Below are 18,188 nucleotides of genomic sequence, written 5' to 3'. Positions count from 1 at the left end.
ATCTCCACGTTGGTTGACTATTTGGGGAGAAACACATTATTTGCATTGAAGGAATTGCCCGTGATTGTTTTCCCCTAACCTATTAATTAATAAGAATAATTGAGTCTTCCTTAATAATAGAGATCGCCCTGTTACCTGCCCAGGCTGTCAATCACCAGCGGCGCCGCCCACCCGGGACCTGTCAATCAAACGGGAACAATGGGCGCCCCTCACCTGCGCGCGCGCGGCATCAGCTGGGGGGGCGGGGCAGGTCGGGGAGCGCGGGGCATCCTGGGATCTGTAGTCCCCGCCGTCGGCAGGCAGAGGAGGCGGTGCCGCCCGCGGGACTACAACTCCCGGCGCGCCGGGCGCAGCCAGCCAGCCAGCTGGGCTGCATGTATCCGAGCGCAGAAGGAGAGGGAGCAGCCAGACAGCTGGAGGTGCTGGAGGAAGGTGCAGGCTGCTGCTACTGCTGCTGGCGAGCAAGGAGTGCACAATACAGAGAGGAGGAAAGGGGGGGGGGGCATCTGCAAAAAAATCAAGTGAGAGCTTAAAAGAAAGAAGCAAATAGAGGGGCATCCATCCATCCTTCCATTCATTCATCACAGAGAATCTGCAGCCTGTGGAAATCTGCAGCCTGTGGAAATGCAGCGAGATTGCTAGTGGCATCAGAGCTAGTGGAAGGTATTTGCTTTAATTTCTCTCTGGACCTCTCTGATTTGTTTTTTTTTGGGGGGGGGGTTGCATATCTGTGTCCAGCTGCAGCTGGGGGAGAGGGAGGGAGGGAGGGCTGTCAGTAACTAGTGTCTGTTCCTCTGCTCAAAGCGGATGCAGTGAGTTGGTCCAGTGTAACCTGGAGGGGGTGGGCATTGCTTTATTATTGCAGAAAGTGGGGGGGGGGGGGGGGGGGGGGGGGAATCTCCGGCCCATTGGCTCAGAAATAATCCCAACTTCCATTCTGAATGTTGGCTGCGCTGGGCTTCTTCTTCTTGTGGCTGGAATCCCAGCTCAGACTGCGGCTCGAGCGCTGTCAGTGTTGCTCAGGGGCTAGTACCAACGCGACGGGCCGAGCGGCCACCTTCTGCCCTGTTTTGTGATTTTTTTTGGGTGGGGGGGGGGGGGGAAACAATGCAATCACTAACAACAAAATACTCCGAATGGTCAGGGGCTGCAACCACCGTGGTCCAGAAAGCTCTTGATCCTGTCGACATGGTCAATAATAGTTTATTTACTCCCCAAAATAACACTCGCTGTCGGGTGTGGGAACTCGTTGGGAGAGTTACAAGGGATCAAAGACAACGCCGGGGTTTACAATGTATCAGAACGCCACAACAACAGTCTCGCCATTGACTAATCTCACTGTTTTTGTTTCATTTCTAAATATTTAGCCAAGGTTTTTGAGATCTGCTCAGCTGTAGGGACAGAGACTCAGAAAGAGCAGCCTGCTTAGTTTGCAACACAAATGACTGCAATGATGAAGCTGTTTCGTTTACAGCAGTGTGTCCCAACAGCGAGGCGCCTGCAATTGCATTTTGGAAAGATGTCCTTATTTTTAATATGTATCGCTTTAATTGACGGCCTCCTTTTCAGATCGCTATTATCTGGGAACTAGCGTCTTGCGGGGAAGTGACAACTCTCCTACCTTTGAAATTAGGCTAATGAATTCTCCCATTTTCTTCCTGAACGAAATGTCCTACTGTTTTCTAATATAAGCCCAACCCTCTGCCAAGCTCGCGGGTAAAAAATTAAAGTTGTCACGTTCATACCAGCATTTAGTAGGTTAAATTGCTTTGCAAATGGATAGGTTTAGGGCATTCGGAGACAAAGAAACTGGCTTGTGAAGATCCAGTCGGTTTGGTCCCACTGAGCTACAATAGGCATTGTGTAACAGAGCTGGTACACTGACTGGCAGTGGCATTGAGGGCAAGAACCAGCCTTTCTGTACAGATTAACTAGGTTAAACATGTGCATTTTCCATTTCTTTTTTAAAAAATAGCTTTTTTGTTTTGCTTGCCGTTAATCATATTTTCAGCTGCTTTTGTTTATTGCATGACCAGCTGTGGAAAAATAACCTGCTATGAGGAATATGTCATATTAGCTGCTTATTAGGGGCTGGTTTAGCACACTGGACTAAATCTCTGGCTTTTAAAGAAGACCGAGGCAGGCTAGCAGCACGGTTCAATTCCCGTACCAGCCTCCCCGAACAGGCGCCGGAATGTGGCGACTAGGGGCTTTTCACAGTAACTTCATTTGAAGCCTACTTGTGACAATAAGCGATTTTCATTCATTCATTCATTTCATTATTAAATTTCTGGCTCTCCCATGCCCCCCCCCCCCCCCCCCCCACTTCCAAACACATCTTTTTTGAAAGATATTTCTATTCTCAATGTTCACATTTTCTTCAGAATTTACACCCACCAACAAACGGTAACGAATACAATGCCAAACCCCTTACCAACAACAACGATCCCATCCTCCCACCAACCCCCAAACAACTACCCACCTGACAATATAAGCTTCAAATAAAACGAAACCTCTCAAGGAGGAAAAAAGAAAAAGGAATCCGGAATCGCCCCTGGTCACCGTTGACCTATACAGTCCAACCCCCCCCCCCCCCCCCCCCCGCCCCACCCCCTAATATTCAATGCCACCCAATCCCCGAAAGAGTACCGTGAATGGCACCCATGAATTGTAGACACCCCCCCCCCCCTCCCAGACTCCTCCCTTCCACTTCTTCTTGTAAACTCCTTCCCCCAACCTTGGTTACTTCACCCAACTTTTCACCCCGCCTAGACTCACCGAAACCTGTTCTACCAGGCTCTGATGGGCGCAGCCCCTCACTCCACCTCACTCCCATTCATTGGCCGGCTAAAACCGGCCAGCGTGGAGGCCCCCGCCCGGGTCTCCTTCCCCCTTGCCCGGTCCCAGGAAAACCAAGAAATTCCCTTTAGCACACAACCCCAGCATACACACCCAAGCCCCAAAGAACCATCATTGCAAATGAAAGTCCCAACTCTTCCCTTGTCCAAATAGATACAGCATCGACTCAATTAGTACATACACCAACGCGCAGTGAGAAAATAAAGTTACATGAGGCGACATCGGTATACGACCTGCTCTCAGTCCCATTTCTCAATTCTGCCACAGACCTTCTGCCTTTGCAAACTCGTCTGCCACTTCCGCCGTCCCAAAATAAAAGTCCTTGGATTTGTAGGTCACCCTCAATTTAGCCGGATATACTATGCTGCACTGCACCTTGCTGATGGACACTGCCTTCTCACCCGGCTGAAGGCAGCCCGCCTCCTCGCCAGCTCCACCGTAAAGTCCTGGTATATGCGTATACCAGCTCCAGCCCACTGCACCACCCGCTTCTGCTTTGCCCAGCACAGGACCTTCTCCTTCACACTGTACCTACGGAAACACACAGTTACTACTCTTGGCGGCGGCTCACTCACCTTTGGTATAGGCCTCCACGACCAATGAGCCCGATCCAGTTCGAAATGAGAGGGATCGCCCTCCCCTCCCCCAATAGCTCCGTCAGCTTCGGGCCTTCCACTCCTTCGGGCAGACCCACGATCCTCAGATTCTGCCGCCTGGATCTGTTTTCCAGGTCTTCCATTTTGGCTCGCAGACCCTTGTTGGGCTCTGTCACCCTCCGCAGCTCCTTCCCCATCGAGGTGAGTTGATCACTGTGCTGCGATAATGCCTCTTCCACTTCCTTCAGGGTCTCACCTTGCTCCCGCACCTCCGCCTCTGCGCTTGATACCGCCTCCTTCACCGGAGCAATCGCCTCCTCCACCAGCACTTTCAATACCGCCCCCATCTCCTTCTTCATCGCTTCCATGCGCTTTGTGAACTGTTTTTCAAGTTCCACAGCCATCACCTTGCTCATTTCTTCTACTGTGAGCGATGCGGCCTCCCCTGGTGCTCCAGCCTCCGCTTTCCTTACAGTTCCTGACTTTTCCATTCATCCGCGGACTTCCGTTAACCCCCTTTTTCATGGCTGTTTTGTCCCAAGCTTGGACATTTCTCCTCCCTGTGCCTTCTTACAGCTTTTCCAGCCTCCGTTGCCCCTGGGACCGGGCGTTAAACCCCCAAAATTTCTATTCCCGAGTGGGAGCCCTCCAGTGCCTCCCGCCCGCCGTCACCGGAAGTCTCCTTCCAAACACATCTTTGTAGAATTTATCTCGAGCAATAAACTTAAAATGCTCCAGACAATCTCCGCTAAAAAGGATGCACTTGTGAAATTGGTAAATTGGGCTCAGATTGTGCACTGCAAACCGGTGTCACGAAACCAAACGAGGTTTTGTCCAAATGGGTTTTCTTGGTTCTTACGGATCAAGTAGGAAGCTTGGCTCGCTGGAGGACGGAAAGTATTGAGCGGGTTTCTGCTGCTTTGTCTTAGAACATAGAATCATAGAATGGTTGCAGCAGTGACAGAGGCCATTTGGCCCGTCAAGACTGTGTTGGCCCTCTGTAAGAGCTACTCAGCTTGGCCCACGTCCGCCTTTTAGCTCTGCAAATCCTTTCTCTTTAGTTCATTATTCAATTCTATTTTGAAAGCCATGATTGAATCTGCCTCCGGGGTGGTGCTGGAAAATCTCAGCAGGTCTTGCACCACCTGTAAGGAGAGAAAAGAGCTAACGTTTTGAGTCCAGGTGAGCCTTTCTCAACGCTAAGCCACAAAGTCCTGGATTCAACCAGAGACTGATACTCCAGTGCAGTACTGAAAGAGTGCTGCACTGTCAGAAATGCTATCTCTCAAAGGAGATGTTAAACCGAAGCCCTGTCTGCCCTCGCTCGTTGACACTGAAAGACACTGCGTAAATTAGATCCGAGGACTTCTCCTGGTACCTGGCAAGTACTAATCTCACAGTCAAAACCACTTTCATAGATCACTTGGTTATTTATTTAATTGCTGTTTGTGGGAGCTTTCTGTCACAACTTTGCTGGTGTGTTTGTCATCAATACATGGTGTGGAGATGCCGGCGTTGGACTGGGGTGAGCACAGTAAGAAGTCTTACAATACCAGGTTAAAGTCCAAAGGTTTGTTTCAAATCACTAGCTTTCGGAGCACTGCTCCTTCCTCAGGTGAATGAAGAGGTGGGTTCCACAAACATAGACAGAGTCAAAGATGCAAGACAATGCTTTGAATGTGAGCATTTGCAGGTAATTAAGTCTTTACAGATCCAGAGAGAGGGCTAACCCCAGGTTGTCTATATATATTTCTGGACCCTAAAAAGTTCTGCAATTTCCTCCTTAAACCTCTCTGCCTCTCAATCGTGCTTTCCTCCTGCAAGAGCCTATTTACAAACCTACCTCTTTGACCCAGCTTTTGGACATCTGACCTAATATCTCCTGATGTGGTTCTGTGTCAGACTTTGCTTTATGATGTTCCTGTGAAAATGCCTTGGGAACTCTGATTCACGGTGGCCCAGGTTCGATTCCCGGCTTGGGTCACTGTCTGTGCGGAGTCTGCACGTTCTCCCCGTGTCTGCGTGGGTTTCCTCCGAGAGCTCCGGTTTCCTCCCACAAGTCCCGAAAGACGTGCTTGTTAGGTGAATTGGACATTCTGAATTCTCCCTCTGTGTACCCGAACAGGCGCCGGAGTGTGGCGACTAGGGGCTTTTCACAGTAACTTCATTGCAGGGCTAATGTAAGCCTATGTGTGACAATAAAGATTATTATATTACATTAAAAAAAGTTGGTGTTGCTTATCTGGCTCTCATTTTGGAATGAAAGAGGCAAGTTTAGTTTACCAAGCAGAGCAAATACTTGTAAAAAACAACTGGCACCCATAAATACACCTAGTATGGGATCACTTTGGCAATATAATATCCAGATTTGCTTCAGTCTTATCTTTATTTGTATTTTGCAGGTGATGAAAGAAATCAGCTGGGTGTTTGCTGGAAGTGACGGTGAAGTGCACCACTTGTTCCCTGCTGAAGGAGTATCTACAGATTAGAAAAACCGCTCAAGTCAGATAAGCAGGGCTTCTCCAGAGAGGGAAGTAAGACAAATAGGAGCCCGCATTTCTGGGAAATCTAGGATTGCTCATTTTTAAAAAAAAAGACTGCTGTCAGTGTCAAAATGGAGACAGTTTCCCAAGATTCGCAAATGGAGTGCCAGATTTGTTTTAATTATTACAGCCCATGTCGTCGCCCGAAGCAGCTGGATTGTAAGCACACTTGCTGCTCTGTCTGCCTTCAGCAGATGAGGAGCAGTCAGAAGGAGCTGATGTGCCCCTGGTGCCGAAGTGTGACCCAACTCTCCCCCAGCCTCTCGGTTTCTCAGCTGCCTGACGACCCAGAGATAATCACTGTGGTCAGCATCCCCCACGCTTCAGACCGCACCCCCGTCTTTATCCGGCTGCCCAGCAGCGGTTGCTACATGGTCCCTCTGACTGTGACCAAGGACAATGCCCTGTTGCCAGGAGAAGGCGGTTGCCAACTGTTGCCGGGGAACCAGAGGAAGACTGTCACTGCTGTGCTCATCCCCAGGGACCAGCAGCTGCATCGACAGCACCAGCCACACAATGGACCGAGGGACGAGGAGGAGGAGGAGGAAGGCAGGGAAGGGGTAAAGACCTCCACTTGCTCGGGTGTTTGCACTGTGCTCCTTGTGGCTTGCGTCCTCCTATTCCTCCTGGGCATCGTCCTGCACAACATGTCCTGCATCTCCAAGCGATTTACTGCCATTTCCTGTGGCTGAAATAACTGCTGAGCTGTGAAAGGCGTTGAAAATTTACCCATGTGCGCGATACCCGGGCGATGGCTGAGCTGAAGAACGTAAAGCATTTTAGTCTCTTAAAGCATGGGCTACACAACAACGCTGGGGAAAGTTGACCAAACGCATAAAAGCTGCAAGAATGATTCATGTGGGAAGTGACTGGTACCTAAGGTGTAATCTGGGAGATCAGCTAACAGTACTTTGCGGTGGACTTTGATATGGTTTCGCGCGTTTGAAGCTAGAAAGCGTGCACAATTAATAGAAAGCTATTTCTTTAATACGGCATTGTATTTCTAATCCGCTATCAACTCCGTTCTAATGGGTGATGCAATAAAAAAATTCACAGCGTAACTTGAGTCCGCCTGTTGATGTTGGTAGGCGGCATCACTTTCCACAGACCATCCTGTTAAAACTTGGGCTCTAAATCGTTGGAATTCATTGAGTTGTAACAATCTAGCTCACATATTGTGTCACCAGCAGCTGGGATGGGAGGGAGAACAGGGTTTTAGACAGGTGCAGTCAAACACAAGAAAACTATAATTTTACTTGGGGCTAATTTGTATAAATTCCTCGATACTTTTAATATTTTAACTTTTGAATAAACTGTTGGGATTGAGCTTAATCTAGTTTTTATTTCGCTTTTAGATTTGTATATAGAAGTGTAGCAGTTTGTAAGTCTGTAACTCATCGCAGTGATATATATTCGCAAGGAACACAAATGAATTTAGACACTTTTTGGTCAGCTATTAAATGGAGACAGTTTGCTATGTTTTATATGTGCGCAGATATTGAGAACAAATGGTAGTAGAGTAATGAGTTGTAGTTACACTTTTCTTTGCCAGCACGAAATGGAACTACGATAGTGGATTGTTTTAGTTCATCATTGGCTAGGTGATAATTCAACTATGTAAAAGACATATTGATACGTTTAATTGGACAGCATTTTCGACAGAGATGGATTTCAAACTGTGAGTGGCATAGTCAATTATCACTTTTAATGTATCAAACGTGACGATGTTTCTCATCTGGCGCTTTCAGTCTGGGTTTTTAAACCATTCTGCCAGATTTAATAAAATTCCGAATGCAGAATGTTTTAAACGAGAGAGAGAAAAAAAAAACACGAATTGATTTGTCATTAAAGATGTGGTTTTGGTGTCCTGTGCTATGGCGCTAGATGTTTGAAAAGATTTGAGTGGCATTGTTGGAGGTGACTGCAAACCGTGGCAAGGAAGATCAGAAAAACGATGTTTGGCGACCCAGGTAATGTCGAATGAGAGGAATGATCCATTATGACTTAAGATGACATGGCAGAAAAATGAAATTAGAAATTCTGATTGGAGCTGAGTTGAAATGTTCAGGGTGTACTGTCAGGTTTTGTACAGATTTACAAGTAAAGGATAATGATGCACTCTGCTCCAATTTAGATTTTGTCATCTTTCTAGACAAGGAGTCAAAGTTCTATAAATCCAACATTTACGCAGTTTCTCCCTGCCGCTTTCGAAGTAGAAAGTCCAGACAGGTTTTGAGGGCAAAATGCAGAAATTTGTCCCCAAATCATTTTAACCAGTTATAATCTGTGGAAGCTCTGTTTATTTGATTTATCTGGCCATTTCCATGTACAGTCTTCATTGTAATCCCAGTGGGTGACTGGGTGACAGGATCTTATTGAGTCTCTGCTCGCTCAGTGGATGCAAGTGATGGCAAATCCTTTGTCTGACAGAACACACAGTAATGGTTGATATAGCGGGAACATGTCTCAGCTAATATCTCACCATGACGGCTGCCCGCACATGTTATGAAATTGGTTTAACCTTTTCACGGGGTTATTTGTGTGTACAGACCTGTCATTGTGGTTGAACTAACTGAGGTTTCTGAGCTGCCAATGTGTGCACATAGCTGCGGTTACCTGCCAAAAGATGTGTATTTTTTGAGGGGAAGCGAAATTGCTGTTCATAGTTGCTGGTTGTTGTATTATCATTGTGCTATAGTAACAGAGAAATGCATGGGGCTGAAGTAGAGCAATTCTTTTCTCACTGAACTATTTTTTACCAGGCAGTGTTCTAAACATGCCTATTCTTTGTATTGATGTTCATTTGTTTAATGATGATTGTAAGGAGTGCATTGATATAAATAGACCACTGTACTGTGACTCTGGTTGTATTGACAACATTACTCGAGAGTTTTTAATAAACTTCAATAAACATGATCTCATTTCTTTATTCAACCAATCACAGTTGACTGCCGTCCCTAGAAAATATCAGTCGCCTCAATGATTTTCTCTTTTTGCAAATAGGCAGGAAAGGAAGGCAGTGGAGGATTTTTGATGTTGGTTTTGCGACCTGATGGGATCATTTTCCCTCTGGGGCTTTCTCAGTGAACAGGAAATTCCGAGGTCCAAATTCTGCATCAATAGAATTTATGTTGTTGACAGGGGCAGGTTTATCATACTGGATCTGTGCTTTTCAAACATCAGAAGACCCTCTGGTTGCATTCTTCGAGCCAGAGTCTCTGCGAAATGGCCGTCCCAGTTGGGTGGCCACACTATTACCTTTCACTTCCCTTAGTGGGGCGGCAGCCTCGGAGTAAGTTAGGCTGTGCCCACTTTTTATGGCAGTCACTGGCATAAACTGGGTAAGCTTAAAGGCCCTGGTCACTTTGAGAAGCTATGGGGGAGGATAAGCGTGTAAGGAAAGTGGGTAAGGTGTTGGGGCTGTGAATGATGGGTCGAATGGGGGTTAGAATGGGTCGGGTGGTCAGTCGGGGGTTGAGGGTGGTCAAGGATCTGGGAGGGTAGTTGGGGGTTGGGAGGTGATCAGAAGGGTGGAGGGGGGAAAATTGTGGTCGGGAGTTCGGTTGGGGGCAGCCGGGGAGTATGGTTGGGGGTTAGTCAGGGGTCAGGAGGGCAGTTGGGGTGTCAGGAATGTAATAGGGGGTCAGGGTGTGTGTGATAGTTGGGAGGTAGTCAGAAGGGGGGGGGTCACGGTTGTGAGGGTAATTGGAGGTTGGGGCAGACGGGGTTGGGGTGTTAGGTTAGTCGGGGGTAGTTGGAGGATGGGGAGTTAGATGAGAGATCCAGGAGGAGGGTCAGTGGGGAGGTGGAGGGTCAGTAATATAGTTACTCAGTATTTAGAAGTGGTGATAATCTTTCTAATTTATCCTATTCTGCCAAGAGAGTCAGAACCAACAATTTAAATCAAGGGTTTCAGATGGTTCACAGTTCTGGTTAACTGCACATTAGAATTTCCTGGGCAATTTCCGTACAAGCCGCACATGGAGACTTCCGGGGAACCCCCGCACATCTTCCCGGATACCACCAGGGTACCACCCCACCCCCTGGGGAATGGAAGTTCTGGCCCATTTCTAACTGGACAATGACGGTGTAGGACTGGGAACTTTGGACCTTATCGCATTTTCTTCTAGCATCATCTTCCAAAAAAACCGAGCTGGAAATTTGAACCAGCTGCAATATCTATTGTGGTGGAAGAGAAAAAGTACGGGCTTCAAAACAATTTTGAAGTGGCACGTGAGATTTGGAAAAGGTATGTTTCTGTTTTCCCATGCTTAGTTCCAAGTGTTAATGAAGGATAGAAATTCTGATGTACATCAGTTATTGGCTGTCTTAAAGAGAGATGGTTATTGTTCATCATTTCCTTTTTTAAAAATGTATTTTATTACAAACATGTATCAAAATAGGTTATAGCGAATAAACACCCCGGGAAACATACTTCCCAACAATCAACTGTACAGTCTGTACAGATTTTTCCCATTTCTCACCCCCCTCCCCCGCGACCTACAGCCCCCCAAACATGGTCACAAACATCCCCCACCTTTCCTCAAATCCCCCTGAAGAGCCCCTGAACTCATACTTCATCTTCTCTAACCGCAGGAAGTCATGCAGATCATCCAACCAAACCACTACCCCTTGTGGCGATGCCACTCCAGCAAAATTTGTCGCCGTGCAATCAGAGAAGCGAAGGCCACGACACGGCCTCCCTCCTCTCCATGAGCTCCGGCTTCTCTGAGACCCCAAATATCGCCACCAAAGGGTCCGGGTCCACCTCCTCGTCCACTATCCTGGCTAAGACCGTGAACACTCCCGGCGAAATCTTCCCAATTTTTCACGACCCCAAAACATGTACGTGTGATTCGCTGGCCCCGCCTACACCTCTCACATTGATCTGCTACCCCCTGAAAGAACCCACTCATTCTCGCCCGAGTCATGTGCACCCTATGCATCACCTTAAACTGTATCAGGCTCATCCTTGCACAAGAGGAGGTCCCGTTTACCCTTCGCAGTGCCTCACTCCATACTCCCCAATTGATCTCCGTTCCCAACTCCGCTTCCCATTTCTCCTTGATCTTCACCACCCGCTCGCTTCCCAGCCCTCCCAGCCACTTATATATATCCCCAATTCTTCCCTCCCCTTCCACATCCGGAAGCAGCAGTCACTCCAGCAGGGTGTATCCCGACAACCTTTCGCGCAAAGTCCCTAACCTGCAGATACCTGAACTCACCACCCTTGGCAGCTCTACCCTCTCCCTTAGCTCCTCCAGACTGGCGAACCTTTTCTCCAAATACAGATCCCTCACCTTGACCAGCCCACTTTCCTCCACCTCCTGTATGCACTATCCATCGCCCCCGGCTCAAACCCATGATTCTCGCACAGCGGCGTTAGCACCAACATCCCTTCCACCCTAAAATGCCTCCCCAACTGATTCCATATCTTCACTGTGGACTGCACCACCGAACTCCTTGAATACCTACTCGGAGCCATTGGCAACGCTGTTGCCACCGTAGCTCTCAAACTAGACCACTTACAAGATTCCTTCTCCATCCTAACCCACTCTACCACTTCCCCTTCCCACCACCGCCGCACCTTGTCCACATTCGCCGCCCAATAATATTGAAGCAAGTTTGGCAATGCCAACCCCCCCTACTGCCTCGGCCTCTGTAGGGTCTTCCCCACCCTCGGCACCTTCCCCACCCATACATAATCAGAAATGATCGTGTCCCCTTTCCGAAAAAAGGCCTCTGGTATAAAGATTGAGAGAGCTTAAAAGATAAACAAGAACCTCGGCAGAATATTCATTTTCACCACTTGGACCCTCCCCGCCAACGTTAGGTGCAGTGTATCCCACCTCTTAAGATCCTCCCTAGCCTCCTCCACCAGCTTCGTTAAGTTCCACTTATGGAGCTCCGTCCATTCCCTCACTACCTGAATCCCCAAATACCTAAACCTATCCCTCGCGAGGGTAATGGCATCCCCCCTAAATTAGCCCGCTGTGCCAGCTCATTCACCGGGAATACCTCACTTCCATCAGTGAGAACAAGCTATCAGGCAATCAGCTTCTCCAATTCCTCCAAGCCTAGAACCCATGTGATTTGATAGGTAATTTTGTAGAAGGTGTTATTTTTAGAATCAAGGCTATGGATAGCGAATAGATTTGTAGAATTTATGGAACCAAAGGAGGCCATTTGATCCATCCTACCTGTGCTAGCTGGTAAAAGAGCCAATCAGCCTAATCTCACTAACCACCTGTAGCTTTGTAGGTTACGGCACATCAAGTGCACATTCAAGAATTTTAAAAAAAAATTTGGAGTCCCCAATTATTTTTTTTTCCAATTAAGGGGCAATTTAGCGTGGCCAATCCACCTACCCGGCACATCTTTGGGTTGTGGGGGCGAAACCCACGCAAACACGGAAAGAATGTGCAAACTCCTCACAGACAGTGACCCAGAGCCGGGATCGAACCTGGGACCTCGGCACCGTGAGGCAGCAGGGCTAACCACTGCGCCGCTGTGCTGCCCCCCAGTATTTTTTTTAAAATGTGATGAGGATTTCTGCCTCCACCACCTTTCCTGTCAGTCATTTCCAGACCCCCAACATACTCTGGGTGAAAGGAATCCTTCTCGACTCCTCTCTAATCCTTCTGTCAATGAACTTGAACCCGTGCCCCCTGTTATCGACCTTCCTGCTAATGAAAGTAGGTCCTTACTGTCGACTCTGTCTCAGTCCATGAGGCGATATATTTCCAAGTCAGGATGGTGTATGTCTTGGAGGGAAAATGCAGGTGGTGGAGTTCCACATGTGTCTGCTATCTTTCTGCAGTCTGCAGCTTTCTTCCTGACCACCCACATGTGGTCAATCTATGTATCTGCAGACTTAATCATCTCCTCTCCGGGTAAGTGTAAATCATTGATATGTACCACAAACAGCAAGGTGGCCGGTACCCCAACGAAAACTTGTCTTAGAGTCACAAAAATACCTGGCAACCGTCACTCTTTGTTTCCACGGGTTCTTTTGTACGTCAAACATCTTAGGTACGAACTGTTGAAATTTGTCACAAGATAACGTCCACCGTTATCAGTTTTTTTAAATAAACATTTTATTGAGGTATTTTTGGTATAGTAACAACAACAAAATAAACAATATACATGAAACCATAAACATAGTGCAAAAGCCTCTCGTACAGGTCTCACCTTTATTAACCCCCTACTCTAAGCTAAACTAACCCCGCCCCCTTTCTGCTGACGATTAATTTTCCGCGAAGAAGTCGACGAATGGTTGCCACCTCCGGGCGAACCCTAACAGTGACCCTCTCAAGGCGAACTTGATTTTCTCCAAACAGAGAAAGCTAGCCATGTCCGATAGCCAGGTCTCCGACTTCGGGGGCTTTGAGTCCCTCCAAGCTAATAGTATCCATCTCCGGGCTACCAGGGAAGCAAAGGCCAGAACGTCTGCCTCTTTCTCCTCCTGGATTCCCGGGTCTTCCGATACCCTGAAAATCGCCACCTCTGGACTCAGTGCCACCCTTGTTTTTAACACCGTGGACATGACATCCGCAAACCCCTACCAGAATCCCCTAAGCTTCGGACATGCACAGAACATGTGGACATGGTTCGCTGGTCCTCCCGTACATTTTGCACACCTGTCCTCCACCCCAAAGAATCTGCTCATCCGGGACACTGTCATGTGAGCCCGATGAACAACCTTAAATTGTATCAGGCTGAGTCTGGCACATGTTGCAGACGCGTTGACTCTACTCAACGCGCCACCGTTATCATTTATCAGACCACCCAGCTCCCCTCATGTTTGGATTGTTTGAGTGATGACTGTATTCGCCTGTGTGAGTATCTGAATGTTGGGAAATATGTTCATACGGCTGGCAGCTGGAAATGATCCAGAGCTGTGCTTGGCTCGGTCGCTGTTTGCTACTTTTTGTAATCAGGATAAACATTGACTAACTGGTAGAAAGCTTTGTCAGTGTCACTGCACCAATCCGCGTCTAATCTACTATGCATTACAGAAATTATGCTGCATTGTATCTACAATTATGGGCACAATGCTAACCAGTGTTACATTTCGCCTTGGCTGACTGGAGCAGTCTTGTCTGTGAGTCAGAAGGCTACAGCTCTGGAGTCCGTAACACAGGCTGAGGCTCCAATGCAACATTGGCATTAAGGTAGGGGATGTGGGCGTGGTCATTTGGATCAAGCTGTTATGGTGAGACCCTGCCTGAAGGTTCAAAGGGAACTACAAGACCCCAATGGCATTTTTCAAAGGGCAATGGTGTGTCCTTGACCAACATTCTTTTTCAAACTGAACCAAATTTAATGATCATTCAACACGTTGCTTTAGGGACCTTGCTGGGTGTACATTAGCTTCCACTTTGGTTACATTTCAACTTCACCAGTTATGGAGCATTTCTGGATGTCCTGGCAATATGAAAGGAGCTACACAAATGCAAGTCTTACTTCTAATGCTCTCAGCCATTAGCCAATTACCAATCTCAATCAATTACCAATTTTCCGCTCCTGGGAAAAATCATGAAGGCCGTCGTGAACTCGGCCAAGTTTCACGACGGCCTCGGAGCCCGCTCCTCTCACCGTATTCATCCACACCCGGGGGGCTAGAAGCGGCGTTCCGTTATTCTCGGCCGCCGGGCCTTGACGCTTGCGTCAAGGCGGCGTGCTGAGAGTGACGCGACGGCGGTGCCTATGTGATGTCAGCCGCGCATGCGCAGGTTAGCCGGCTCCAACCCGCACATGCGCGGCTGACGTCACGACGGCTGACAGCTCAAACCCGCGTATGCGCGGTGGCCATATTTCCCCTCAGCCGCTCCGCAAGACGTGGCGGCTTGATCTTGCGGGGCGGCGGAGGGGAAATAGTGCGTCCGATTGAGACGCCGGCCCGACGATCGGTGGGCACCGATCGCGGGCCTGTCCCCTCCCGAGCACAGTCGTGGTTCTCATTCCCCACCAGGCCCCCTACAAGACCCAAAACAGGCATCTCACAGCAATTTCATGACAGCAGCGACCAGGTGTGGTTGCCGCCGTCGAGAAACGGTCGTGAACGGCAGGCCGCTCGGCCCATCCGGGTCGGAGAATCGCCGGTCACCGTGAAAAACGGCGAGCGGCGATTCTTCCGAGTGGGGGTTGGGAGAATTGTGGGGGGCGCCAGGGGGTCGTGAAATTAGTCGGGGGGCCCTCCCGCAATTCTCCCACCTGGCGTGGGGAGCGGAGAATTGCGCCCACAGTGTCCAATCAGAAGCAGCATTGTTTATTGTAATATCCTTTAAGTTTTGCGGACTATCCTAGTTTTACATGAGTATTTGATCTTTTATTCTTTAAGACAATCTTCTGCAGAAACTAAAATAATCTCAATTCTCTGGACCACGTGACACCATGTGTCAAAACTTCAGCACATTTCTCTTTTTACTTAAAATTGGCAAACGAAGTAAGATTAGTTGGCTGAAAACAAAACTTGCATTAAACTATTTTAGAAAGCTATTTCTCGCATACGTAATAGCTTCAAAAGTGGGTATGACAGTTAGTTTCTGAAACAACTTCCATTCCTCCGAAAGTACCCTGAGGATGACAACACCCAGGGCGGCATGGTGGCACAGTGGTTAGCACTGCTGTCTCACAGCGCTGGGGACTCGGGTACAATTCCGGCCTTGGGCCACTGTCTGTGCGGGCTCTGCACGTTCACCCAGTGTCTGCGTGGCCCGGTTTCCTCCCACAGTCCAAAGATGTGCAGGTTAGGTGGATTGGCCACGCTAAGTTGTCCCTTAGTGTGCAAAAGTTAGGTGAGTTTACTGGGTTATGGGGATAGGATGGGGGCGTGGGCCTAGGTTAGGGTATTCGTTCAGAGGGACAGGGCAGACGCAATGGGCTAAATGGCCTCCTTCTGCACTTTAGGAATTCTATGATTCTATTCCATATTGATCCTAGATATCTCAATATCTTAATTATTTCTTCACAAGGGTCACAAAAAATAGAATCATAGAATCATCATATGTAAAATGAGTCCTTAAAATGGTGGACAGTAAGAATGTCATAAATGCATCACTTACAGTAGGCCTTCAACTGGAAAGAAACACTGGGCAGCACGGTGGTGCAGTGGTTAGCACTGCTGCCTCACGGCGCCAAGGACCTGGGTTCGATCCCGACTCTGGGTCACTGTCCGTGTGGAGCTTAGATATTCTCCCCGTGTCTGCCTGGGTCTCTGCCCCACAACCCCAAAAGATGTGCGGGGTAGGTGGATTGTCCAAAAAAAGAATTGGATACTCTAAATTAATTATTTTTTTTAACTGGAAAGAAACAAGGTGAGATCCCAGTCCCGACCATTGTATACATTTCTGTGTCTCATTCAACTGAGTTATTAACTCCAGTCTCATTGCTGTGAAGTTGGTTAGATTTTAGTATCTTCGTAACGAAGAAGGCGCAAAGGTACTTCTTCAAGTGGCATTAACACTGAAAACACTTCCGTTTGGTTACAAAGGTATATGTGAGGGGGAACAAATGTTATAAGAATATATAAATATCCCTATCGCTTTGTGCAAGAAATAATTTGTAGCTTGTCTCAATAAATTGCTGACTCGGAAATGATGGCCATAAATTGGTGTCAAAATAATGCTGAAGCAAATGGCGTTGACTGTTCTGTGCCGATCACACAGCAGCGTCAGGTGTGGGACAGTTACTGTGTGAGATGCATTGCCCCATTATTAACTCCATGAAAGTAGCATTTTGCTGTCTGTCTCCCCACTGGAATTGTGTCAGATTGCTGTATTCACACAACAAATACCAAGTAAGCTGGCCACAGGAAGTTGGAGCTCGTCTGGAGCGAGGCATAGAGCCTGTTTTGAAGGTAATTAAGACCTGCACATGTTTAGCTAAACCTGGATTAGCTGTCAGAGATTCTTTTGACAATGTGCAATGTGTTAATTACTGCCAATGAACCTTTCTGGCATCAACATTTGACTATTACCAGACTGGAGGGTCCTTCTTTCAACTTTTAATTGTTAGTGAAGATTTTAAGAAGGTGAAATGTAACTTTTAATAAAAAACACTTTTCCTTTCTTGTCTCTGTGTCTTCGTTCTTTCATCCAATGTTTTTCTTTGATTTTCTGCACCTGATTTGACATTCAATTCACCCACGTTAATTTACACTTCCTTTTGTGCTGTTTGTTTCACAATCCTTTGATTAAGGGGAGTCTGAACACAGCTGATTGCACTCACAACACTGTTATCAGCTGACACTTCCAGCAAACTTGATGCACTATCAATTATGATGAGACGAGAGTAGAGAGTAATCGAAGCTTTATTACTGTGGAGCCTCCCGCAGCTCTTGCCGAAATGGCTGCAGCTCGGAGAGCCCACACATTTATACACCGCCTACTGGGCGGAGCCAGCAGGCAGGGATCTACCCCCATACCTGTAGTACAGGGGCCTTACCGTAATACCCTCGTATACAGTATATAATATAACAGTGGTGACTACCACATTCACCCCCTGTTAAAAAAGGGTTACATAAAGGTTGTTGGAAACTATTTACATTCAGGTTGTTAAAAAAATTTAGAAGGAGTCTACAAATTTAGATGGTCGGGCGCCTTGATCCGCCGTTGCGAGCGCCGCAGGTGTGGTGTTGATGCCGGTGTTGGTTCGGTTGTCGGTGACTCCAGGAGCATGTTGACCTTATCTTCATCCACGGGTGGGAGCAAGAGGAGGGTGGATCGTCCTGGAGCAGGGGCTGTGGTGGGGTGCGCCAGGGGAAGGGAGGGTGGTGCCGGGACAGAGGGGGGTGGGTGTGTGGGGACCCAGCTGGTGACAGGTCCCGGAGGGAGACTGTGTCTTGGCGGCCATCGGGGTACGCTACGTAGGCATACTGCGGGTTCGCATGGAGTAGCTGTACCCTCTCAACCAACGGGTCCACCTTGTGTAGCCGCACATGCTTACGGAGAAGAACGGGTCCTGGAGCTGCCAGCCATGTTGGGAGCGAAACCCTGGAGGTGGACTTCCTAGGGAAAGCAAAGACACGTTCATGGGGACTTTCATTAGTCGCAGTACACAGGAGTGACCGAATGGAGTGAAGTGCGTCGGGGAGGATCTCCTGTCAGCGGGAGGCCGGGAGATTTCTGGACCGTAGGGCCATTTGGACGGGCTTCCAGACCATCCCATTCTCCCGCTCCACCTGCCC

The 18,188-nt window shown here is 48.1% G+C and overlaps 1 protein-coding gene across 1 annotated transcript; it reads left to right on the top strand.

Annotated features, from left to right (window-relative positions):
- The first annotated feature begins 433 nt into the window (after positions 1–433).
- Positions 434–8,914, top strand: rnf152 (ring finger protein 152). The gene is made up of 2 exons (XM_038796533.1): positions 434–663; positions 5,858–8,914. Exon 2 carries the CDS (start codon positions 6,070–6,072, stop codon positions 6,688–6,690), a length of 621 nt encoding a protein of 206 aa, XP_038652461.1. The 5' UTR covers positions 434–663; positions 5,858–6,069; the 3' UTR covers positions 6,691–8,914.
- The last annotated feature ends 9,274 nt before the right edge of the window (positions 8,915–18,188 follow it).

This window comes from Scyliorhinus canicula, chromosome 5, assembly GCF_902713615.1.
Source record: "Scyliorhinus canicula chromosome 5, sScyCan1.1, whole genome shotgun sequence".
Taxonomy (NCBI): domain Eukaryota; kingdom Metazoa; phylum Chordata; class Chondrichthyes; order Carcharhiniformes; family Scyliorhinidae; genus Scyliorhinus; species Scyliorhinus canicula.
The sequence above is the reverse complement of the archived record's forward strand: the minus strand, read 5'-3'. Positions and strand labels throughout refer to the sequence as shown.

Bases quoted from the DNA above. Each gene is read 5' to 3' on its own strand.
- rnf152 (XM_038796533.1), top strand. From the start codon at position 6,070: ATGGAGACAGTTTCCCAAGATTCGCAAATGGAGTGCCAGATTTGTTTT.